This window comes from Mus caroli, unplaced genomic scaffold, assembly GCF_978045245.1.
Source record: "Mus caroli unplaced genomic scaffold, Mus_caroli_1 scaffold_13, whole genome shotgun sequence".
In the NCBI taxonomy this organism is placed as follows: domain Eukaryota; kingdom Metazoa; phylum Chordata; class Mammalia; order Rodentia; family Muridae; genus Mus; species Mus caroli.
This window is the reverse complement of record NW_028227268.1, coordinates 7,438,038-7,464,489: the sequence shown is the minus strand read 5'-3', so window position 1 is coordinate 7,464,489 and position 26,452 is coordinate 7,438,038. Positions and strand designations below refer to the sequence as shown.

The window sequence follows — 26,452 nt, the reverse complement described above, 5'->3', positions numbered from 1 at the left end:
CCCAGGGCACTAGCCTGTGTTACCAGTACCTAATTGAGGCTAACTGCCTGGAGAGGGCTCAGACCCAGGGCTGTCCAGGAGACCTGGGGTGCAGGAGTTCTGGGGACTCCACAGGAAACCTAGGCTCACAGATTCTCCGAATCAGAAATCTGGAATCCAGCTACAGAGAGCAGTTGGAGCCAGTTTGCAGAGACTGGAAAGGCAATCCTTGTGTCATCTCCCTCCTGAGTGGGGACACCTGTTAGGGTTAGTGGTTCCCTCTGCTTGGGGTGAAACACAGAGGAGACCATCCTGGGAATGAAGGTAGCTGCACCGTTCATTTGGCAGCATAGGTCATTATTGAAAATATGTTCAGGGGCTGGTGAAATGGCTCAGAGGGTAAAGGCACTTGCGGTCAAGCCTGAATTCAATACCCAGGACCCACACTGCATAAGGAGGGAATTGACTCCCTAAAGCTGTCCTCTGACCCCAGTGCTAGAGCCGTGGCATGTGTGTGAACTTCACACATAAGATTAACAAATAAGCCAGGCAGTGGCGGCGCATGCCTTTAATCGCAGCACTTGGGAGGCAGAGGCAGGCAGATTTCTGAGTTCAAGGCCAGTCTGGTCTATAGAATGAGTTCCAGGACACCCAGGGCTATACAGAGAAATCCTGTCTTGAAAATCAAACAAACAAAAAAGATTAACAAATAATAAAAATGTAAAATATATATTTATGTGTTCAAAATAACTTACTGGAACATGTCCATTCTTAACTCTTCAGCTGAGTCAGTTTTTATTTTTAGAAAGGTGTGTGTGTGTGTGTGTGTGTGTGTGTTATACACATATGTGTGTGCAGGTGTACATGCCGGCTCATACATGGAAGACAGAAGAAGATACCAGGTGTCTGGCTGTATTATGCTCGTCCCTATTCTGTTCAGACAGGGTCTCTCACTGTGCTTGCTTGGAAATAGACTGGGGGCCAACAAACCTCCTTCTTGCCTCCCCTCCACAGTTCTGGGGTTACTGAGGTTTGTGTGTATGAGAAAGAGAGAGACGGGGGGTGGGGTGGGAGAGCAGAGAGAGCCAATGCAGCCTTTTATACAGGAAGTGGGATCCACTCTCAAGTCCTCATGCTTGACAGCAAATATCTTTGCTTCTGAGCCATCCCCATAGCCCTCAGCGCTAATGTGACACCTCATCCTGAAGTTGAGCATGGCAGTGCATGCCCAGCCCGAACACAGCATCCCAGTCAGGGTGACCCTTGACCACCCAAGGCATGGCTGCACTGGCCTTAGTGGCTTCGTCTCCACTGGCACGGATGGTCACTTCCGACTGCACTGCATGTACACTCAACCTGTCGCTACTAATCCATGGCCCCACCATTCCTTGTTAGATTTACCCACATTATATATAGCTGCTGTTGCCCTCTGGTGCCTGTGTGGCGTCGTGTCACATGACCACTGCGCACGGTGTGTGTTTTTGATGAACATCTGCACGGTTTCCAGTGTTTGGTGACTGCCACTGGACTGAGTGACCGTGGATCTAAGTGTATGTGGACCTGGTAGGGGGACACATACCCTCCTTTCCGTGACGTGGAACTGCTGGCTCACAGTGTATCTGGAAGCACAGCGCCTTACAAATCATCAAGGGCAGAGACCTGCTTCTTAGTGGTGGGAATTCAGAGCCTGTGAGGAGAGAGGGGGGCTTATTTTTAGGTTTTGGAAACAGGATCTGGTTCTGAAGTCCAAGCTGGCTTGACCTTACCTTCTTGATCGCTAGGATCATGAACACGGATGTGTGCCACTATGCCCAGCCACAGAGTGTCATTTCTAGAGCTGGGTGTGGTGGGACACACTTGATATCCCAGCACTTACAGCAGGGGAATACCAAGAGTGTAAGGAAAACCTGGGCTACATCGTGAGCTCAAGGGCACCATGGGGACCCAACCATGGCCTTTGCACCCACAAGGCTCTGTGTGTTGGCCCCGCTGAGTGGGTCAGTTTAAAGAAGTTAACCTACTGGGAGAAGATTGTTAACCTCTGCTGACATTAACCTGTTGCTTCTGCACTTGAAAACACTAGGATGAGTTAAGTTGGCATGGGGCCAGCTCTAGCCTTGTATGGTTCTTTGGGATTCTGCTGTCATTTGCCCTCGTCAGGATTTCCATGCTGTGAAGAGACACCATGACCAAGACAACTCTTATAAAAGGAAAACATTTCATCGGGACTGGCTTACAGTTCAGATGTTTAGTCCATTATCATCGTGGTGGGAAGCATGGCAGCACGCAGGCCAACATGGTGCTGGAAGAGCTGGGAGTTCTATTATCTCAGGGAGCAGGGAGGAGAGAGGGAGGGGGGAGAGAGAGCGTGCCCCTGAGTTGAGCTTCTGCAGCCTCAAAGCCTACACACACCAGTGACACACTTCCTCCAACAAGGCCACACCCACTCCAAGGCCACACCTCCTAATAGCTCCACTTCCTATGGGCACATGGTGGGGCCATTTTCTTTTTCTTTTTCTTTCTTTCTTTTTTTTTCTTTTTTCTTTTGTTTTTTCGAGACAGGGTTTCTCTGTATGGCCCTGGCTGTCCTGGAACTCACTCTGTAGACCAGGCTGGCCTCGAACTCAGAAATCCACCTGCCTCTGCCTCCCGAGTGCTGGGATTAAAGGCATGCGCCACCACGCCCGGCTAGTGGGGCCATTTTCATTCAGATCATCACACCGTTGCTTATTGTTGATTTTTGAGACAGGGTCTCACATGGCTCAGACTAAGATGACATTGAGCTTCTGATCCTCCAGCCTCTTCAGGCCCACCCACCAGCTCAGGGTTCTCAAAGGGAACATCATCTGTCAGGCCTATGTGTTCCCTCCAAGTGGGGACCACTTAGATGCGCACCACCATGCCCAGTCTTCCGTGATGTGGGGAGGGAAACCTGGCCTTCCAGCTTACCGAGCAAGCACACCGCCTTCTCTACCGAGGCCTCAGCTCCTCCTAGTTCCGGCTGTGATGGCCTTGGCCCAGGGTGGGCTTTTTGGGTCTGACTTGTTCTCCAGCTCCAAGGAGGTATCCCTCTTTTGTCAGAGGCCAGTGTGTAGTATGGTGACTTTGTGTAGTGAGCCTCTAAAGCTCCCCTCCCCCACCCCCAGCCTCCTTTGCAGTGAAAGATACCTTCCAGGGAGGTAGGCAGTGACTTCCCACTGCGTTATTGGACAAGAGCCTCTTGAGGTCAATCTGAGGGACAGGTGTGCTAGGGAGTAGTCCAGGCCTCCTGCCTCAGCTGGGGACTGTGGGGATGCTGTGCTCAGAGCTGCTGCCCCACCTTCTACCTCCCTAGAGAAGGAAGAAGGGGAGGAGGAGGAAGAGGAAAAAGAGGTCCCTTCCATGCTTGAGTGTTGCTGGGGTGGAAGTGGAAGCCCTGTGCTAAGTGACATGAGACATCTCACATGTCCTCTCAGCTGACCTGTCACTTCCAGATTTGTCCCTAAGACTGAGACGCCTGTCCAATCAGGGTTCGCATCAGGACAGCCCATGTCAGAGGCCCCACAGGCTGCCTGCATCCTCACATAGATAGGCAGCTGAACAGCCACCCACAGGGGTCATCTGCATACAGTCCACCTAGCCCACAGCCACCAGCCTCTGCACAGCAAGTCACCACTCTGCGCTCGCCCTGCAGAGTATTCTCTCTCAGACCTTGGTGTCCTGTGGCCATCACCAGATCACTACCACCCACACAGGTTCCCTAACCAAAGAACCAGCTAGAGCTACCCCCTCCCCCATCCCCTGGGACACTGGACTTTGGGTGAGGGCAACACTGAGGCCTCATGGGAAGCCAGGAGGCTGTCAGCTCAGGAGCCTGACGTAGAGCCAGGTCCAGCCCTGGCTGACGGCCACTGATCCCGGGGCCATCTGGTGTCCATCTGGCCAAATCAAGGGATTTGAAGATACAGTGGAGGGGGACACCTGGGCCTCCCGACAGACAACAGCTCCCTTTGAAAACTCTGACCTACTAGGAGGGCCTAACAAGGTATACGCATGCATGCGCACGTACACACATACATATACACATACACACACCCTCAACAGTCTGCCCTGCCTGCTACCAATGGCATTGTGGGTCAGCTTTCCCTGGCATGATGCAGCAAGGAGGACACCAAAGATTATCCACCCTGTCTACTCTCTACCCATCCTTGAGCACAGAACTGGCTTCTAAGGACTCCAGAGAGCCCCAGCACCCAGAAAAGACATTCCGTTTTGGCATAACAAGATTGCTCTGGTATGGTGAGACCTAGGTATGGCAGTACCCATGATCCTCTGCAGCCTTAGCTTAGTGTCACCTGGTCCCTAAGTTTCATCTCACTGCCCAGGCTCTGTCTCTTTCCAGCCCAGTGTACCAGAGGTCCACAGCCCTGTTTGCAGCCAGCTGGTCTTCCTCACTCTCCTGAGTGGCTCAGGGCTTGTCATCATCAGGCCTGGCCTGGACCGCATCTTCAGCCAGAAACCTGGGCTTAGCCATGCTACGTCGCTGGATTAGTTATTTTTGTCGTGGCTGCCATAAGATTCCTAGCAAAAGAAGCTTGAAGAGGGAAGCGACCGTTTCGGCTTGCAGTCTTAGGGGACACCGTCCATCATGGTGACGGAGTGTGAAGTCATTGGTCACACAGCACCTGCAGTCGGGAAAACAGGGCTGAGTGCTGTTACTCCGCCACCACGGCCGCCTGTCTCTTTTGTATAGAACTCTAGCCAGCGATGATCCCTCCTACATTTCCGGTGGATCTCCTCGCTTTTGTTAAACTAGAGTCTCTCACACATGGTGGTGTCTGGGGATTTGTCTTCTAGCAGATTCTAGATCCTGCTAAGCTTGATAAGGCGAATTACCCCCTCAGCTGTCCCTCCCCCTTCCCCCTACCCCTACCGACCCTTCTCCTGCTGAGCTTGTCTGCTTCGCCACCCTGGCATCCAAATGTAGGGCAGGCTGTCTGTCTAGAGGGCTGGGCATAAGGATGCTGTATGATTCTGAGGACCCCATCCCCCCACCCCTTGCTGGGCCCGAAGCTGACACAGCCTGTCTCTCTTACAGTCGCTGCTCTTCCTGGGGGTGTTGGCTGCCATTGGCCTGGGCCTGAATCTCATCTTCCTCGCCGTTTACCTGGTGTGCACATGCTGCTGCCGGCGGGACCACACGGTGCAGACCAAGCAGCAGGAATCATGCTGCGTGACCTGGACGGCGGTGGTGGCTGGGCTCCTCTGCTGGTGAGTGTCCTATGTACAGGGAAAGCTAGCCTATGGCCAGGAAACCCCTCATGTCTGTGCGTCTCATCAGTGTCTAGCCACATTCACTCCAAGCTAACACCTGGATGAGCAACCTGTCTGTCGCCCAAGCATGGGGAATCTGTCTCTAGTGTGGTGATGTGGGTCAGCATAGTGGACCCCCAACCCTTCTATGAGGCCAGGGCCAGGCCTGGACAGCCAAATGGGTCTCTCTTCAATTGACCAGGTGGATATGGGCATTTCTTTTCTCTACACCACTATCCCCTTCCACTGCCACCCTGGGTCTGCGAGATCAGAAGTTGGCCCCAGAAGTTGGCTTCCACATCTTGTGGGATCAGGAGCTTTAGGTAGATCTTCCCCTGCACTCTGACTGAGGGATGAGGGTTCACAGCACTGTGTGAGAGCCCCACCCACCCAGCACCCAGCCATGAGCATGCTAGCTCTGTGTGCTGCAGTTAGTGCCCCCTGGAAGTGTTGAAGGGTGTGACTCTAGGGTAAGAGTCCCTTGCTACTTGTCTGAAGGACTGGTCCTTGGTTCTAGTCTACCTTACTCTTTTTTTTTTTTAAAGATTTATTTAGCCGGGCATGGTGGCGCACGCCTTTAATCCCAGCACTCGGGAGGCAGAGGCAGGCGGATTTCTGAGTTCAAGGCCAGCCTGGTCTACATTCTAAGACAGTCAGGGCTACACAGAGAAACCCTGTCTCAGAAAAAAGAACAAAACAACAACAAAAAAAAAGCACGCTTTTCCTGAGTTAATGCTTTGTCACATGACACCTCCAGTGACACTCTGGAGAGGGATGGGCGGAGTGATGGTATGGCAGAGTGACTCAGAATGTGGGTGCTGATATTGCTTGAACGCTAACAATACTGACTGGAACTGAGCATGGTGAGTTCCAGGACAACCAAGCTACAACTGTCTCAAGGAGGAAGGGAGGGAGGGAGGAAGGAAGGAATGTGGTGTGTGTGTGTGTGTGTGTGTGTGTGTGTGTGTGTTAGTGTGCCCTCTCATACTTGCCTATTCCTGAGTTAGTGTTGTGGATGAGAACTCGGGAAGCTGGTTGATTGGCCTCGTGATCGCCGGAGGGGTGGACCACTTAGGCTATGAGGGATGACAGAGTCAAGGTTGCAGATGATTTACCCAGGCTGGAATGTTGGAGTCAAGCCAAGCATGAAATTTTACACAGATGGATTTCAAGTTTGGCTTTTGGTTAGAATCAATAGGAAAAAGGATAGACTGAGCTTGACGGTTGACAGTTTCCGAGGAGAAAAACCTGGGAGGGGATGTTTACTGACCATGACGTCAGTCAGGGCACGAGGGCAGGCCAGTGGGGTAATGGTCTGAGAGAGAGAGAGAGAGAGAGAGAGAGAGAGAGAGAGAGAGAACGAGAACACACACAGCACAGCACAGCTCCACGCACTGCTCAGTCCCAACTAAAGAGTAACATTGGAAACCAGGCATGGTGCCGCAGGCCTGCAATCCCAGGGAGATGTGGAGTCAGGGTCATCCTTAGCTATATGGGGAGCATCAGGCCCATCTGGGGATACATGAGACCCTGTCTCATGTGTCTGTCTCAAGAACAGAAGGCAGGCCGGGCGTGGTGGCGCACGCCTTTAATCCCAGCACTCGGGAGGCAGAGGCAGGCGGATTTCTGAGTTCGAGGCCAGCCTGGTCTACAAAGTGAGTGCCAGGACAGCCAGGGCTACACAGAGAAACCCTGTCTCGAAAAACCAAAAAAAAAAAAAAAAAAAAAAGAACAGAAGGCAGGAAGTGACAAAGGGGACACTTAGGGCTATCAGATGCAGTTTGTGGCAGAATTGGAGACTTGTTCCAGTCACCTGAAAGCTGAATCAGGACCCAGCAGGTTCTAGGTTAAATGAGGCAGGCAGGTGTCCTTTCAGCTCCGTAAGAGGGAACTTGCCCGAAGCTAAAACTTCACAGTAGAGGACTAGATCAGGAATATTTAGAGAAAATGGTGTGATAGTCTGAGGTTAATTTTTTAAGATTTATTTATTTTATGTATATGAGTACACTGTAGCTGTCTTCAGACACACCAGAAGAGGGCATCAGATCCCATTACAGATGGTTGTGAGCCACCATGTGGTTGCGGGGAATTGAACTCAGGACCTTTGGAAGAGCAGTCAGTGCTCTTAACCATTGGGCCATCTCTCCAGCCCTAGTCTGGGGTTCTTGACCATGTCAGGAGGGCCCTGGAGGTTGGCACCGACTGTGTCAAATCAGATTTCAGGGCTCCACCAGAGCCACCGAATCAAAATACATTCTAGAAAAGGCCATGGAGATGTAAGGCCTAGGGCCAGAGAAGGGGGGGGGGTAGGCACAGTACTGGGGGTTTTAGGGCAGGGTCTGCTGTGATGGTAAATATCAGACACTGTATGTCCAAACCTCTAGAATTTTAACCAAGAGTGACCCCTGTGCACACTGGGCCTTGGACGGTACCCATGTTCCTACTGGGTTACCAGTCATAGCCAGGAGTCTGCTTCATAAAGGAGGTCATACTGAGGACTGTACACAAATAGAGGAATTCTGTATCTGCTTTGAGCCCAAAACCACTCTAAAATTTATTTTTTCAATTTATTTATCTTTTTGTTTGTTTGTTAAAGATTTGTTTATTTATTTATTTTATGTATATGAGTATACTGTAGCTGTACATATGGTTGTGAGCCTTCATGTGGTTGTTGGGAACTGAATTGAGGACCTCTGCTCGCTCTGGTCGGCCCAAAGGTTTATTATATACATATGTACACTGTAGCTGTCTTCAGACGTGCCAGAAGAGGGTGTCAGATCTCATTGCGGGTGGTTGTGAGCCACCATGTGGTTGCTGGGAATTGAACTCAGGACCTTCAGAAGAGCAGTCGGTGCTCTTACCTGCTGAGCCATCTCGCCAGCCCCAGATTTATTTATCTTTATTTTATGCATATGGGTGGTTTGTCTGTATGCATGTCTAGGCACTATGTGTATACAGTGCCTTTAGAGACCAGAAGAGGAAGGCAGATCCCTCTGGAACCAGTTTATGATGGTTGTAGACTGCGGTCTGTGCTAGAAACAACCAGGGACCTCTGAAAGAGCAGCTGGTGCCCTTAACCACTGAGCCATCCCTACAACCCTGAAAACATATTTGTTTGTCTGTCTGTGTAACAACCCTGGCTGTCTCCTTCGAACTCACTATGTATACCAGGCTGGCCTCGAACTCCCAAGTGCTGGGACTAAAGGTATCCACCACCACCTGGGTATAGAAACTTTTTTTTTTTGAAGATAAATGCAAGGTTGGGGCTGGATCTCAGGAGCAGATGGTTTGCCTAGCAGCCCTGTAGATCTAGGTTCAGTCCTCAGCACATAGAATGATTGACAGTGCTTACGGGAAATCCAGAAGAAAGTGTTTGCTGGACAGACATGAGGACCTATGTGAGTTTGGATTCCCAGAACCCACGGACAAAGCCCACACATCTGTAATCCCAGTGCTAGGGATGGAGACCAGAGCCAGGCATATAGCTGAGGTCTCCTTGCCAGACTAACCATTTCACTGAACTCCAGGTTCACTGAAGACTTTGTCCCAAGGGAATAGCACAGAGCGACAGATGAAAGCACCCAGCATCATCTTCTGTCCTCCTTGTGCACATGCACACGTGCACATGTGCATATACACATGTGAGCACATGCTACACATCTCCCACACACAGAGCATTAAGTGTATTCTCTTCTGGGTATCACCCCTAACCTTTCTTTGGGGTTTTGCCCGTAGTGCTGCGGTGGGCGTTGGTTTCTATGGAAACAGCGAGACCAACGATGGGGTGCACCAGCTGATCTACTCCCTGGACAACGCGAACCACACCTTCTCTGGAATGGATGAGCTGGTAAGGATTGTGGGCAGGTGGCTGGGCATAGGCACAGCCCATGAGATCAGCGAGGCCGGAACAAGGGTACCAGTCAGATCTCAGGAGCCCAGCTGCACCCAGTCGGGTTGTGTGATGGACGCTGTGGGCCGGGCCGCCTTCTGAGCCGTTGCCCTGCCAAAGGCAAACACAGTTTCTATGTCCCAGACCTAGGGAGGTTTCAGGGCAGCTCAGCCCCATCAGACCGACCCCTGTTGGTCTTCGGAACATCTGAGACCTTACCCATCCCTGAAGCAGACCTCGGACATGGGTTCTGGAGTTGTTCTGTTGTGATTGTGTTTAAAGAGAGAGGTCTTGCTGTGTAGCCCTGACTAGCCCGGCACCCACTGTGTAGACCAGACTCACCTGGAGCTTTCCATGATGTTCCTGCCTCTGTGTACCCAGGGTGGAAACACTGCTACCCTAGCGTGCTGGGCATGGGTTGGTTGAGACAGGGTCTGTATGTCTTGAGCCCTCTATTACTTCGAGGACGACCTGATGCTTATGTGCGTGTGTGCACCCCTATGCCTTGTATATGTTTGAACCCCAAGCTTTATACATACTAGGCAATCGCTCTACCAATTGAGCTATATCCTCAATCCTGAACATGGATTTTTTTTGTTTGTTTGTTTTGTTTTTCGAGACAGGGTTTCTCTGTGTAGCCCTGGCTGTCCTGGAACTCACTCTGTAGACCAGGCTGGCCTCGAACTCAGAAATCCGCCTGCCTCTGCCTCCCGAGTGCTGGGATTAAAGGCGTGCGCCACCACGCCCGGCTTTTTTTTTTTAATGTTAGTTCTAAGTGCTTTGAATAGAGTTCTGATCCATATATCGAAAGGAGAAGAGAACCTAGAGACCAAGCATGGTGGTTACAGGGCGCCTGCCAAAAAATAATTTTGTAAGTGATTTTAAAAAGTCTGAGCCGGGCGTGGTGGCGCACGCCTTTAATCCCAGCACTCGGGAGGCAGAGGCAGGCGGATTTCTGAGTTCGAGGCCAGCCTGGTCTACAAAGTGAGTGCCAGGACAGCCAGGACTACACAGAGAAACCCTGTCTCGAAAAACCAAAAAAAAAAAAAAAAAAGTCTGTAGAGCCGGGCGTGGTGGTGCACGCCTTTAATCCCAGCACTTGGGAGGCAGAGGCAGGTGAATTTCTGAGTTCAAGGCCAGCCTGGTCTACAGAGTGAGTTCCAGGACAGCCAGGGCTACACAGAGAAACCCTGTCTGAAAAAACCAAAAAAAAAAAAAAAAAAGTCTGTAGAAAGAGTAGAAGAGCCCCTCAGCCCTGCCCCCACACCTACACCCCCACACATACAGGGCTGGGAAGAAGCCTCATAAACCCTGCGGTGTGTCGGGACTGTGGGACCAGTGGCACTGTCTCTGGGCTCATCTCTTCACCCCTGGCCCCTACCTGCTTGTCACCTTTGCAGAGTGCTAGCTAGTCTTTCATGCTGATTTTTAAGGTGCTCCCGTGACAGCTTCTGGTGCCTCCTGAGGACTCTGGTGGTGGAAGACCAAATGCATGTTTCAGGGAAACGAGTCCTTGGGCATCTGACCCTCTCTGGACCAGGTCCCTCCAGAATAGCACAGCAAAAGGCACATTTGATTTGTCAGCCCTAACTCGAGGAACTGGTGACCTGGCGTCCTCCCAGGGAGGACTCAACATCTTCTGACCCCCCCCACCCCCAACATGCTCCTTTGAGCTCCTCTGGGGATCTAATCCTTCCATCAGCTCCTGGGGGTGGGGCAGGGACAGGAACTCTCACCTAAAAAAAAATAATAAAATAAATAAACAGGCTGTGGTGCTTCAGATGTGCACTGCTCAGGATTTGTGGGAGCTGGTCCCTGGGAACTCTGTCCTGATGGGGGCCAAGTCCCCAAGGACACCTTCTGTTTATTTGGTATTACCCTGTCTCTCTGTCCCTAGCCACCATCGGCCTTGGAAGTGAGAGAAGCCCGCATGCAGGAGCCCCAAAGCTGTGACCTTCACTGTTGGGAAAACTCAGTCTTTATCTCTGAGGAGGAACTTGCTGGTATCTAGGAACAAGCTCTAGGCTCCCTGCCCTTCTGAGCCAGGTTTGAACACTTGGTTGTGTGACCTCACCCTCACCCTGTCCCTGGAGACAGCCCCTTACCATCTGGCTGTTGCTGCAATGTAAGATAATTGTCCTGGGGCTCCTTGGTGGGGCTGCCAGCTCTGGTAGCATCTCCCCTTTTTATCTAAGAGGGTGGGGAAGGCCTCAAGATGGGTACCTGACAGTCTCTGGCCTGAGGCCTGCAGGAAGATGATAGATCCTTTATAGGGCCTTCCCCCTCATCCAAGGGGTGGGGTCCAAATTGCAGGTAAATGGCTAAATGGCATCAGGTGAATTACCACCAGAGAAAGTAAACTATAGAGTGCTCTCTCCCTCGGGAATTAAGATAATGGCGTCATTATAATAATTACTGCAATCTTGGTGAAGTGGAGGTGCTCAGGTTGTGGGAGGCTGTGGGTGGCAGAGTCAGGATAGAGACTCATCCAGCAGCCCAGATCATAAAGCCGGGCCCTGATGGAGCCCAGATGTAGCAGCCATGGTCAACTAAGAGACCCTTCCAGGGCTGCCCCTAAACACAAAGGCCGAGGACTTTCTGTATGCTCCTCTCTTAGCTAGAGACCCCCACCATCCTGAGCCCATAGTAGGCCTGTGGGAAACTGCTGGGTGGGGAAACTGAGGGAGGAAGAACACAAAGCCCAGTCCTAGGGTCCTTTTCCTCCCCGCTACCTCCCTGAATCCTCTTGACCCGGTCCACACACACCCAGGACCTGGTGATCCCTCCCAGAGGTCAGAATCTCCCTGAGAGCTTGTTAGCCCCAGGGCGCCAGGCCCGCCCTCCTGGGCTCCAGTTCATCTTCTGAGGCAAGCTGAAAATTTGCATTTGTAATGAGATCCTTAGCGATGCTGCTTGCCTGGGGACCACAATTTGGAAGCTACACCCTTGTCCTTAAAGACCTTCTCTCTGGCCTGGGTGCCCACCTGGTGGAAGAGCTGAGCTGTTTCTTTCATCTTCAGCTCCCAAGAGAAAGCCACAGCCCATCTCCGGGGCATCACACCTGTCTTCTTGAAGGGTAAAGACTGGGACCCATGTGAGTAAGCACAGAGCTACAGGGAGGTCCTTGTTGTGATATGCTCTATCACCTGTCTGTCTGTCTGTCTGTCTACCTAGCATGTATCTATCATCTCTTCCCATGAAACAATACCAGGAAAAAAATGGACTTGACAGATGTTTTTTGTCTTGTGGCTTTGTTTCCTCTTCTTTTTTTTCTCTAGTTCAATGTTCTACGATGTGGCCCAGACTATCTTAGAACTCCTGGTCCTCTTGCCTCAACCTCCTGAGCCTTGGACACCATGCTTGGCCTGTTCTTCTCTAATTTTTGTTGTTTTGTTTTTTTTAGCACAGGGTCTCTCTACGAACTCTGGCTGTCCTAGAATTCTAAGTGTAGCGCAGCCTGTGTTGTGTAGCCCAGGCTGTGAGCTGCCACACCTGACTATTCCTTACAAACTTAAATTCTCTGTGTTTTTTCCTTGGGGTTTTGTTTGTTTGTTTGTGGGAGGCACTTATTTTCTTCATGTTTGTTTTTTGAGTCACAGATAGCTCAGGCTGGCTCCCCGTATAGCTAAGGGATGGCCTTGAACTCTTGGTGGTTCTGCTGAGCGCTGGGACTACAGTGTTCAATACAATGCCCAATCTGTTGGATGCCTTGGCTCTAAGTCAGGACCTCCTGCAGGCTGGGCAGGCATTCTATCAAATGAGCTACATGCTCATTCTCGGCTCCTCTTTTCGCTTTGTTTTGTTGGTTTTCGTTTTTTGAGACATTTTTTTTTCTGTGTAGTCCTAGCTGTCCTAGAACTCATTCTGCAGAGATCCACCTGCCTCTGCCTCCCAAAGCTGTGTGCCCCTCCACCTCCAGGAAAGGGAGGACTTTTATTTTTGTTTGTTTTGGGTTTTGGGTTTTTGGGTTTTTGGGTTTTTTGTTTTTTGTTTTGGTTTGGTTTTTTTTTTTTTTTTTTTTTTTTTTTGAGACAAGAGCTCATCTGTGGCCCAGTCTGGTCTTGACTTTTCAAGGTAATCCTCCTGCCTCAGCCTCCCAATTATTAGGATTCTACAGGCACGAGCCAGCAAGCCCAGTCATATCTGTCTCTATCTTGGTGTCTCTGAATCTGTCACCATCTCCTAAGAACCCAACAAAAGCCAGAAAACGGAAGAGGTGCTGACACACAAGGAAACAGAGAACCATGGTCTGTTCTAGGATCAGGAAGTCACACTGTAGGGAAGGCATGAAAAGCCGCAAGATTGATGTGAAGTTCCCATGATTCCCCGAGCTCAGACCCCTCTCCTATGGGCTCCATTGCTGTGCCCTCCTCCTCTGCCCCTCTGCAGGGATTTTCTCTTGCAGGCTGTGGGAGCCAATGTTGTAGAAATTTTTAATCCCTATCCAGGGTTTCTACCCTGCCTTTGACCATTTAGTATCTGGATAAAAGACACCATCTTTATATTTACAATAAGCCTTAATCAGCATAAGAGCTGGGCAGATATCTACCCTCTATACTATTAGAAACTACTTTCCTATTGATGACTTAATAACTGGCTTATTACTTTCTATGTCTCATCTGGGCAGCTCTTCACTCCAATTGGCCCACCCTCAGGGCCTTGTTTTCATGACTAACCTAACCCGTGGCTTCTGGCTCCTCCTAAGCCAAGGCTATTGGGGAAGGATTAACAAGGCATTCTGTCCTTCTTCCAGCTGTTTGTTTATAACAGTGTCAAAGCAGCAAAGCCAGACCCTGGTAGCATAGTCCTGTTGGCCCAGCTATTCCAGAGGCTGAGGCAGGGTGATCTCAGATTCAAGGTCTACCAGGACTACAGAGCCATTTCCAGGCTAGCCTGGGCAATTAGTAAGACCCTGACTGCAAACAAAATAAACAAAGAAACAAAGCCATTATTCTCTCAACTGCCGACATGATGCAGGCTCTGTGTGGCCAGGTGAGAGTGACCTTTGTAGGTTAAGCTGCCCCTTGCCCCTTGTTTAGGAGCTGTCAAGGACACCCTCAGCCACTTCCTTTCATTTCTGTCTGCACAGACAGATGTTGTTTTGGTTCAAGCAAAGGACAGGTGCCTCTCTACCCACCTCGCAGGACAGACATCATGCAGGGTGGAGGACATGAGCCCAAGATAAAACACTGGTTTCCTCCTGTCCCAGGGCCAGGCTGGGAGAAGAAGACATTTGTTCTCTGTTTTCAAGGCCCCGTTGTTCTGCATGGACTTGTGGTTGGGACACTACAAGCTGATTCTAGCTGGGAGACAAACCCCCCTCTCTTGTAGGGCGCCTGGGACTAAAGCACGAGGCAGCAGCCCGGGGCTCTGAGTCTTTGATGTTATGATCCCAAGGGATTCAAACCCTGGGAGAAGGTTCAGGGAAGAAAAATGGATTCTTTCGGTTCCCTATTTGGAGTCCAGGTTGAGCCTTCCTCTCTGAAATCCAGGAGGCTCGAGGTGTTTGGGATTTCAGAGTTTGGCGCTTTGGGGTTTATATTTGGAATTATTTGTGTTGTTTCCTGCTAGGTTGTTAAAAAGAGTTGGGTTTCCAGGTAAGAGAAACTCAGGCTGCAGTAAGGCTTGGAGAGCCAAAGCCGGATGAGAGCCAGAACAGGGCCGAATGTGACTGGGCTGTGTGTGTGTCTGTGGGTCAGCTTTCCCCACACTATAACACTATAACAAACCCCCTGAGAGCATCAAACTTATAAAGAAAAAAGGTTCCTACTCCTGAAACCTCAGCACTTGGGAAATGGATACCCGAGAATCAAGAGCTCAAGGCTGTTCTCAACTTCATAGCAAGTCCGAGTCCAGCCTGGGCTGCCCATCTCAAAAATAAGACAGTTTTTAAAATGAAAGTGAGAGGGAAAGGGAAAGAAAAAGGCGTGTTTTGGTTCAACCTGGAAGGTTTCTGCTCATGCTGGTTGGTCTCATTGGTTTGGAGCCTTTGAATTGAGAGGCCATGGTGAACCCACAGGACAGGCAGGGCTGCTCACTGCGCTGTATACAGAAACAAAGAAAGAAAGAATTCCAGTGTTAGCCCCGTAGGCAGGGCAGTGCCTGCCTTTAATCCCAGCACTAGGGAGGCAGAGGCAGGTGAATTTCTGAGTTCGAGGCCAGCCAGGTCTACAGAGTGAGTTCTAGGACAGCCAGGGCTACACAGAGAAACCCTGCCTAAAAAAAAAAAAAAAAAAAAAAAAAACCAAACAAAACCCTGTCCCAAAAAACCAAGAAAGAAAGGAGGGAAAGAAAAAGAAAAGCCTTCTTTGAGGAAGGACACTCCTCGATGACCTGAAGTCCTGGTACAGCCCTAGGTACCTCTTAAACATTCTACCATTTCCCAGCATCACCAAGCTTGTGCCTATGCCTTTGACATTACTCTTTTGGGAACATTCCAGATCCACATGATGGCAGAAGGCGACAAGATCTCTATCCTTAGCCACTCCTCTGGGAGTCTCATGAGTTCCTGGGTCTGTGTCAGTATGACCATCTCTTCAAGCCCAGCTGGCCAATTGCCACTTCTTCCTCCTGAGATTTTCCAGGGCTATCCCAAGGCCAGGCTCCTAGCCTCTTCCTTACCTCCCCAGGTGTCTGCAAACACCCAGAGGATGAAGGTAGACCTAGAACAGCACCTGGCCCGGCTCAGCGAGATCTTTGCTGCCCGGGGTGACTACATCCAGACCCTGAAGTTTATGCAACAGATGGCAGGCAATATCGTCAGCCAGCTCTCAGGGCTGCCCGTGTGGAGGGAGGTCACCACGCAGCTGACCGAGCTGTCCCACCAGACTGCCTATGTGGAATACTACAGGTGAGGAACCGGGAGAGGCATGTGGGGCTACAGATGCAGACCCATCCAACCCTCCACTCTCCAGCCTCACTGTAACCTCATAGGACAATGAGGTGCTGAGGGGCTCCACCTCACCTTTATCCCATCTACTGTGTACTTTCTTCGGTGCTGTGACTAAATATCTCGGCACAGATTTAAGGAAGAAATAGGAGTTTATTCTGGCTTACAGTTTGAGAGCGTGGTCCATCCTGGCGGGGAAGATGTAGCAGCAGGCGCGTGAGGTCCCTGGTCCCATCGCATCTATAGTCAGAGAGTGAATGAGGAATTCTAGTGTCCAGCTTCCTCCTTCCTATCCAGTAGTTCTTCCCGCCTGGCTTAGTGTCCTAGTTAGTGTTTCTGTTTGCTTCCATGAAACACCATGACCAAATAGCAACTTGGGGAGGAAAGGGTTTCTTTGGCTCACACTTCCACACCACATCGTTGAAGGAAGGCAAGACAGGAACTCAAGAAGGGCAGGAAGCTGATGCAGAGGCCACGGAGGGATGCTGCTTACTGGCTTGCACCCCGTGACTTGTTTAGCTTGCTTTCTTACAGAACCTTGGACCACCAACCCAAGGGTGGTACCATCCCCAAAGAGCTGGGACCTCCTGTATTGATTGTTAAGAAAATGCCCTAAAATAGGGGTTCTCAACACTTCCTAACACTGCAACCTTTTTTCTTTTGTTTTTGTTTTTGTTTTGTTTGTTTTGTTTTGTTTTTTTGAGACAGGGTTTCTCTGTATAGCCCTGGCTGTCCTGGAGCTCACTTTGTAGACCAGGCTGGCCTTGAACTCAGAAATCTGCCTGCCTCTGCCTCCCAAGTGCTGGGATTAAAGGTGTGCGCCACCACTCCTGGCACACTGAAACCTTTTAATACATTTCCTTCATGTTGTGGTGACCCCAACCATAAGATGATTTCTTTGCTACTTCATAACTGGAATGTTGCTACTGTTGCAAATCTTAATGTAAATATCTGATATGCAGGATATCTGCTACGAGACACCCCCCCCCCCAAAGGAATCGAGACCCACGGGTTGAGAACCACTGCCCTATGGGCTTGCCTACTGCCCAGCCTTATTGATGTGTTTTCTCAACTGAAGCTCCCTCTTCTCTGATGATTCTGGCTTGTGTGAAGTGGACATAAAACCAGCCAGAGTACCACCTCAATTAACACCACCTAGAAAATCTTGAACTGCTGAAATAATTAAGCTGATAAAGGCCACTGGTGCTAAGCTTGACAACCTGAGTTCAATTCCAAGACCCCACATGACAGAAGGAGAAAATTGACTTCTGCAAGCTGTTCCTGTGATCTACACATTGTATGACATGCATCTGCACACACACACACACACACACACACATAATTTTCTTAAACCTTTCTCAGACGTGTGCAGAGATTTGTTTCTGAGGTGATTCTAAGTCTCATAAGTTGACAGGATTGGTCCCCACTCCACCTCACTTAGGTATCCAAATTCATCTCTGTCTTATCTGGCCTGTGGCATCTGTTTCTGTCCCTCTGTAACCCCATCCCTGGTAAAGTCACTAAACTCAAATCATAGACCCCAGACTGGATGAATATAGGGTCTCCTGAATATAGGATTTCAGAAGGAATGCTCTTGAGAGCCAAGGAAGGCAACTCTCTCTGTCCTAGGTTGACCTTCATCCAAATGGTAACGTGCACGCATGTAGTATGCGTGCATCATGTGTGACACAAACGTCATTGTACTCAAAGGGTCAGGCATCCAGCATCGTAGACACAGGATGGAACACATAAGCAAGTCTTGCCTGACAAGCTTCAGCTCTTTGAATCCCTTCCTCCCCCAAATAACTTGGCCCCTCTTCAGAGACTCTGCCCCAACATTGCACAATATACTCTTGGTTTTCTGGATTAGTAGTATTCTATTATATCATAAACTCCTACCCAGGAGGCCACTGCTGGGCTGAGTCAAGAGGAAATGCGCAGGCCTCTTCCCTCAAACTCCCTTTCTCCCAAAGGGAGATGCTCACTCAGTCCTGAGCTCTCTGGGTGGTGCTCTGGGATCCAGGTGGTGCTCCCATCCCTCATCAAATTTCCTTCATGTCATAGATATTCTAAATGGACAGGGCCCTTGGTGTTACTTCTCTCAGATCCTCAGGGACAAAATGCCACCCTCCCAGGGGACCCAAAGGAACTGCCAGCTCTGAGGAGATGGTCTGCCATCACCCGGGACCCTCAACAGCAGGATCTGACGAGCCCCTCGATGTGTGGGCTGTCCACTTCCTGAGCCCTTGAAATCACATCAGGCCGAGTGGAATATCCATAGAGGGGGTGTCCTTGTTGACCTGGCTTTTTTTTGTTGTTTGGTTTTGTTTTTGTTTTTTTTCGAGACAGGGTTTCTCTGTGTAGCCCTGGCTGTCCTGGAACTCACTTTGTAGACCAGGCTGGCCAGGAACTCAGAAATCCGCCTGCCTCTGCCTCCCAAGTGCTGGGATTAAAGGCGTGCGCCATAACACCCGGCTGGCTTTTTTTCTTTTCTTGAGTGCATCTGGCTGACCCGGTGGGCATTGTAGTAAAGACTATGGTAGAAATGGGTAAGGATCTTACATATCGGAAGACGCTTCGTAATCCAGGTCACTTTAAGGAGCAAGAATCATCTGAGCAGGTCCCTGAAACTGCCGAATGCCGAGGGCCACGCCCCCATCTCTGCCAGTGTTTGTAGCTCACAGGCTTCTTGGAGAACCTTCCCAGAAAGGCTTTCCAGCAGTTGTTAATGCTGGCCATCCACTCCCATCAGAACACTTTACCGGGGAGACACATCTAGCTCAGAGGAGAGAAGAAGCCGAGGCTTACCGCCGCCGGGGGCTGAGATGTGAATACTGGCTTATAGATGCCGGATGTGGTGGGGTTGGGGTGGGGTGAACCGACAGCATTAGCTCAGCAGACAAGAGCCAAGTTCATGGTGAGAACTCCCTCCCCCCAGTTCCCAGGGGCTCCTCTGGGAGAACACATCCGCCCAGGAGCTGTTTCTAGGAACAGTTTACACACGGAGCCATGGCTGCAGGAATTGCGAAAGCGCGCGGCTGTGGAGGGGTCAGGGGCTCTTCTGCGTCTGGATTTCCTACAGATGGGAGAGAAGACAGAAGGAGCACCTGATCTTTAGGTTGGAAGCTCGGAACCCATGTTTTAGACAGTAACTGGGGTAGGAGGCACCTATGTCTCTGGAAGGAAGGAAAACATAGGGTTCCTATGCAACTTCCAGAAATCTTAGCCACCATAGGTCTCCACCTTCCAATCTGTAGCATGGGACGCAACACTAGATGCATCCCAAAGTTCTTTCAGCTCTGACTTTTTAAGAAAACTGGCTCCTGGGTGACCTCCAGCAAGTGACAAGCCAGCTCTATCCATGTCCCAAAGCTGCAGCCCCATTTCTGGGACCCCAGAGACCTGCCGTGGAGTAGCCGCTGCTCTGGTTGGGGTTGAGGCTTTCGATTAAGCCCCTGCTTTTAAGCAGCAGACCTCCATTCACAAAGACAGCATCTTATTTGGCTTCTGGGAATCTCCAGCCTGCTCCATCTTCCTCAGAGCTTCTTGTCACTTCCTACCAGTTCCATCTTGGCCTACTTATACCCCAAGGCCCAGTCCTTAGTACCACATGAGACGTGTGCATGTCCCTAGTCACAGCACTTGGAAGCCGAAGGCAGAAGAAGAACCACAAGTTAAAGCGATAGCGAGTTTGAAGCCATCCTGGAATATGTAAGACCCTGTCTTTTTAAAAAGTGACAGAAGGTATATGCCAGTCCCTAGCTGGCATAGGACAGGCTTTTTCTAGAAGCTCTGTAGGTAGCCTAGAGGTTAGATGGGACCCCAGGATATCCCAACCCCTGTTCCCATCTGAATTCCCTGATGGTCAAGAGCGAGCTCTCTCACACAGGCACCCTGATACCAAGCTCAGCTCTTGGCACAAATGTTGGTTGAAGAAACCTCTGCATACTACACTGTCTGTTGCCCACAGGCTAGATGGGCAAGATGGGAGGCCTTGGGGAAGACAGACAGGCATCCATCAAAGAAGGGGGCCTTTCTGATCCGTAATGTTGGGCCTTACTACATCTGTTCTCTGAGGGTTCTAGAAACAAAGCAGAGGAGATGGGAGCTGCCTGACTGGTGGGAGGGAGCTGCAGAAACAGAGCTGTGTGGTCTACTGTGAGGCCTTCAGCCACATATGTCAGAGTTTATTAAAATGTGGGTATGGGCTGGCAAGATGGTTCAGTGGTTAAGAGCACTGACCACTCTTCCACAGGTCCCCAGTTCAATTCCAAACAACCACATGGTGGCTCACAACCATCTGTAATGGTATCAGATGCCGGCTTCTGCTGTGTCTGAAGAGAGTGGCAGGCAGTGACAGTGTACTCCTATACATAAAATAAATCTTAAAAAAAAAAAAAAACTTGGACGGAAGGATTGGGATGTAGCTCAGTTAGCATGTATGAGGTCCTGGACTTGTTCCTGAATGTTATAAAAATTAGTAGTATTAAATAAACCTAAATATTCATATCCTTTGGGCCACAGGTGAGTTTGCTATTAAATAGCACAGGCTACCCTGGAATTCGCAAGAACTGGGATTCCAGGTGTGGCTTCATTTTTCTCTCTTGCATAATTTACATCTCAGGCTCTTAGTAGACCTGTTTTTCCTTAGGTTCTTAGGTGGCTGTGAGTAGTGGCAGACAGACAATATAGGTATAGATATTTTCCACCGTGATGGAAAGTTCTAGTGCCTTGTACTGGCCTAGGTACATTCCACCAGATGGTTAAGGCACAGGGTGGGAGAGTTCAGCCTCCTCCAGGTATAACTGAAGGTGTGGTTACTCCAGCCCCTGAGGACCCTTAACCTGGCGACTGTTCTGATCTCCCAAGAGCAGCAGGTGGGCATTTCTACTCTGCCCACCCTCATGTTGTCTTTGCCTCTGCTCAGGTGGCTGTCCTACCTCCTGCTTTTCATCCTGGACCTGGTCATCTGCCTTGTCACCTGCCTGGGACTGGCCAGGCGGTCCAAGTGTCTCCTAGCCTCGTGAGTAGCCCTGTTTATTATGCTCCTGAAGCAGAGTCGGGCTGGGGGCCACCTACAGAGGGAGATGAGGGCATGGCCAGACCCTGAGAGTGGTCGTAGCCAGGTTGCCCCTCCTCAGCACCCAGCTCCCCTGCAGGAAGGGCTCCTTGTGTGTCTTTGTGCTGTCACAGCTGGTCTTTTCAACCAAAGCATTGAGATCCATAGCTCTCCTAGGATTTAGCAGAGAGGGGGTAGGGGTTGGGGTCTGCACATGGCAGGATAGAGCTGTGTCTGGGAGGATGGGTGTTGAATTTAGGTCGGATGACTGCTGTCCAAAAGACCCTTTCCTGTCGCCTTGCAATCCCAGAGTGTCTGCCTCTCTCCTAGCATGCTGTGCTGTGGAATACTGACCCTGATCCTCAGCTGGGCGTCTCTGGCTGCTGATGCTGCAGCAGCAGTGGTAAGTGAGAAGGGGATTGTGGGTGACTGGTCTGATCAGGACAATCTGCCTGTCCCCTCCTCTTCATAGACCCCATACGGGCAGGCTTTGGCTCAGTCCCTTACCCACTATTCCAGTCTCAGGACTAAAGAGGCTTGGATCACTTTGTCCAGGCTCAGAGACAGGAAGGTGTTTGTCCAACGTTGCAGGGCTTTGGGGACAGAGCCAAGACGAGACATACTGCGTGTTTGGGCATGCAGAGAACTTGAGGGTGGCCAGATAGCTTCTGTGTGGGCTTGAAGTGTTGAATTCTCTGAATGGGTTCTGAAGCTCTGTCCTTTACCTGCTTGCTGCCTGGCACAGGTACATAGAAGGTGGCATCTTTTACCTTCTGTTCCTGCAGCCCAGTCACCCTCATATGTGTGTGCGCTTCTGAATGTGGTTCCTCAATGTTATGCAAAAGCGAGGGATTTCCTATGTAAGAACGTAAAAACAAAACAGCAACAACAAAAACAAAACCCACTGAAAACTATTTGCTCTTGGAGCTGAGCTGCCTGAGTACCCATTCATTTAGTGCGTGTGTGTGTGTGTGTGTGTGTGTGTGTGTGTGTGTTGGTGTGTTTTTTATGTGCCTCAATCTGCAGAACCCAGGAGGACTTGGTGTTCCCTGGGGACAGTCACTAGGGGGAGGAAGACATGGTGTGAATCCCTAGTTATAGGTGCTTGCTCTGTGAGTGTGTGTTGCTGTGTGCCTGTGTGAAGACGCATGCTTATACAACTGCACGTGTGCTGGGGAGGACTCATTTTACTAGGCGATACCAAGGTACCACGCTGATTCGAGGGCTGTAGCCAACCCCGAGGTCTGCACCTGCTCCTCCCTACCCACACCAGGCCTGGTGTCCCTGGGGATGACTTGGGCATTTTTTCAAGCCCACAGAATAAATGGCTTCTGGTGCCACCTGACTCTGCCACTCTTGGAGGTTTATTCAGAAGTGCTAAAGAGCTTGTTCTGGTGATGCATACCTATGGGCCCAGTTCCTCTGGAAACTGAGGCAGGAGGATTGCAAATTAAAGACCCATCTGAACTACAGTTTAAGTATAGCCTGATCAACTTAGTAAGGCCCTGTCTTTAAACAGGAGCTGGAGAGCTGGCTCAGCTGTTAAGAACACTTGTTGCTCTTACAGAGGATCCTGGTTCCCATCCTAGTACCCACATGGTGGCTTACAACCATCCAAAACTCCACTTCCAGGGCATCTGATGCCCTCTTCTGACTTCCAAGGACACCAGACACACACACAGGTGGTGCACACATGCATGCGCATACATACACATACAAACACATGCATTTTACCTCATACACATAAAATAAATCTACCTCTGGGAGAGTGGGGCTGGGAACGTAGCTCAGTGGCAGAACGCTTACCTGGTATGTAAGAAGCTGTAGGCTTGAGTACTCTAGTACTATAGCAGGGGCTAGAGAAGGCTGGGGTGCTCAGTTAGGAAGGTGCTTGCTGACACAGACCCAGCCCTGGGCTTAGTCCTCAGCACTGCATCAACTGGCTGAGAGACTACCCATTATCCTCCCAGCACTTGGGGGCATTAGAAACACGGGTTGTCAGTTTAAGGGTTACCTGAGCCCCTGTCCCAAAGCAAATAAAAACAAAAGGAGATGGGTATTTCTCATTTTTGTGCTGTGGTCACATACAAGGACTGGTGCAGAAAAAACAGTGCTGAAGTCCAGGCTGTGCTCAAAGCATCCTGGTAGCCTTTGGAGGTTGTAAACACTATGGGGGGGCGGGCTCCGCTCCCCAGAGTGATGGGCACAGCTGCCTGGCTGGCAGCCTCTTCTCCAGAGACAACTGCAGGCGCAGGGAAGCTTTCTGTACTATGGGGTGGGTTCGCTTTTGGCAGCCTTTGCCATTTGAAGAAGCAATAGGGTCCAGCTTGCTACCGTGAGCTGCCCCTTGGGAGCTGGCTTCCTCCCAGTGGGGGCTTCTCCCACCGAGCATCTTGCGTTCAAGGAACCAAGAACCGATAGGCAGCCGTTTTATCTGCAACCGGGTACTGTGGAATGCCAGGGAGCTGGGAGCCATGCCAGTTCCCTAATTCCTTTACTCTGGGCCCTTGTGCGGGAGATGGGGGGTGTGTGAGGGCACTGAATGGGCCTTTGACAGAGCCGAGGCTGCTGTAGCATTTTAATAGGAAGAGGGGTATGGAGGAGCTGCGTGGGGGAGGGCACCAGCTGTCCAAGGGGTCATTGTGTAAAGCTCTTGCGTTCCTCCCCTGCCACCCTGCCCTCTGAGGCCAATTCGGAGGGCAGTGGGGGCCAGATTCACACCGTCACCCCTCCCCCAACCTGCCCATCAGGCAGGGCATCCACAGGACAGAGTATGGCCTCTGAGACCGTTCCAGGGCATGCTGAGTGGAGGGAAGGTGAGCACTGGGGAACGGAGCTCAGAGCCTCCTGACCTGTGACCTGTGCCCTCTCTGCTGACCATCCTGGCCATCCTCATGTAGTCAGTAATGAGCCACAGACATGCTTTCGGAGCTGGGAGCTCTTCCCAGCCGAGGAGAGGCAATACCAAGAAGGAAGAGGGCAGGAGGTTGGTCAGGAGCCTCTATGGGTGCTTTGGCTACAGCAGACATGACAGAACACTCCCAGAACATTCAGGTCTGATGGACAGCAGGCCCACCTCCTGGGCCACAGGCAGGGGCATAGCTGCTATAGCTCCCAGCCTTGGCTGTGCCATCCTTTCATTCCTTCCTAGCAGCAGAACCTCTGGAAAGCCACCAGTGTTCTCCATGCCTCAGTTTTCTCCTGGGTAAAATGGGGAGAATAGTCCCTGGTGCCTCAAAGGGCACACAGTGGTTGGCTGTTCAATGTGTAGTAGCCATCTTGGCTTCTGATCCAGTTCTCACCATGTGAGAGTCACAGGGATGACCCCTTCAGACAATCAGGAACTTCCTGTAGGCTCAATCTGGGCCAGGCTCTGGGCAACTTCTCCTGCCCACTTCACTTGCGCCAGGTGCTCTCTTCCCCATCTCTGCCCTTCTTCCATCCCATTCGAAATCGAACTTCTAATGTATGGACAAATACTTGCATGCATGCACGGATGTATACGTACCTACAGGCTGCACGTGCACATACATATGCCACCCTCATTGATAGATTTGGCTTCTCACAGCAAGCCATGTACCCCACAATATCTTAACCCCCTTTCTCTCCTGGCCTTAGCAGAGAAAGAAGAGAAGCCTCAGCTATGGTAAAGCTTCCTGAAGAAGTTCCCTAGTTCCCCCTCTTTGGAGCCCAGTCTTCCTGAGGTGTGACTCAAACACAGTGGTCTTATTCCGTTTACCGAGGCAACCCTAGCCTGGCTCCAGCCAAGGGATGCGGGTGTGCAGCCGGGCCTGCTGGCGCTGCATCTCTATTGATAATAATAGGCCAGCTGATTTATTATGTATGGTGGTGGTTTGTATATAAAACCCTTCTCCGTGGTCTTGAGTGCCTGTGGGTGATTGCATATGTTGGGGGTGGTGATCGTGTTTGTGTGGGAGAGGAGATGAATGTTGGGGTACTCTGGAGAAGTTTGGAATCCAGAGGAGCCTATTGCTCTCCAACACTCCCCCCCCCCCACACACACATTTTCTACTCTTAGTCTCACGATGCAGACACACACCCCTGACAAGTACCAATCCTAGAACTGCGCCTGTACCTAGTAAGAGCTCAAAACCTATCAATTTGATGCCTGAGGTGATGCTTCTGGTGGACAGAGTACCCCTCGTGGTACAGCACCACCTGAAGGAGTCCCGTGCTCAGGGATCAGGCATCGGAGAAGCAGGGTGACTCCTTAGTATATGGCATAGGAGGAAGAGCTTGCTCTGGCTGCTCTGAAAGATGGGGCACCCCATTTCTCCCTCCGTGTCACCGGTGTCAGATCTGGGTTCAGAACTTCCTCAGCCACTTCTCTTTCCTGTTGTCATACTGACCTCAGGAGTCCCTTAGCCGGGCTGGGAGCCAATCCTACCCCTCTGACTCCTTGCCACTGGTCACAGCAACGAAAACCTGCTTCAAAAGCTCCAAGATGAACTCTGCGCCAGCCTCACCCTTCAGAAGACAAGTCAGAACCGTGTGTGTGTGTGTGTGTGTGTGTGTGTGTGTATGTGTTACACACCTTTAATCCCAACACATATGAGGCAGAGGGCAAGTGGATCTCTGTGAGTTCAAGGCCAGCCTGATGTACATAGTGAGCTCTGAGACAACCAGAACTACATAGTTAGACCCTGCTTTTTGCGGGGTGAGTCGGGGCAGGGAGAACAGATGACAAGTTAGGGACTTTCCATAGTTTGACCACCAGAGTGTGCAGAGCTTGATAGTTGTAAGAATACAGTTAAAAAGAACAAATAAGCCTGAGAGCAAAGGCATCCTAATCCCAGACACACCCAGCCTGCCGCTGTCCCGCCCCCAGCAGAGATTCCCAGCCTCCTGGGTATCCGGCACTGAAAAAGAATTCAGAAATAAGAGGTCCCAGTCCAGAAAACCGTACATACAGTCATATATAAGGTGGATAGTGTCATTATGTCATCACCACAGATAAGACCACTCAAGTACAAAAAGAATAAGTAAACTGTCCAAGGTGACAGAAGCAGGATTCAAACCCAGAAATCTGGCTCCCAGTCTAGGGCTTCTGCCCTAGAATGAGTTAGAGATCAAGGTGACCAGGGCAGCAGTGCCTGAGGCTCTGACCTTCCTCTATCCAATCCTGTCTCCATGACTCAGGGCACCAGTGACTTCTGCATGGCTCCTGACATCTACATCCTGAACAACACACGGAGCCAGATCAACTCCGGTAATGTCCTCTGGGACCGCTGTCCCTAGAGCCATTCATTCCCTCAGCTCAGGCTAAGCCCATATGACCCAACTAGCTACACTTTATCTCTAACTTTAGTCACCCAGCATCTCG

General features: G+C 50.6%; 1 protein-coding gene across 2 annotated transcripts in view; it reads left to right on the top strand.

Moving 5' to 3' along the window:
- The window catches only part of Ttyh2 (tweety family member 2), a 45,885-nt gene that overhangs the window by 5,642 nt on the left and 13,791 nt on the right, over positions 1-26,452 (top strand). For both annotated transcript variants that reach the window (XM_021177205.2, XM_085829437.1), the window contains exons 2-7: positions 5,057-5,229; positions 9,007-9,118; positions 15,790-16,010; positions 20,977-21,072; positions 21,439-21,511; positions 26,269-26,338. In XM_021177205.2, coding sequence (XP_021032864.1) covers positions 5,057-5,229; positions 9,007-9,118; positions 15,790-16,010; positions 20,977-21,072; positions 21,439-21,511; positions 26,269-26,338 — 745 coding nt within the window. The remainder of the gene's footprint in view (positions 1-5,056; positions 5,230-9,006; positions 9,119-15,789; positions 16,011-20,976; positions 21,073-21,438; positions 21,512-26,268; positions 26,339-26,452) is intronic.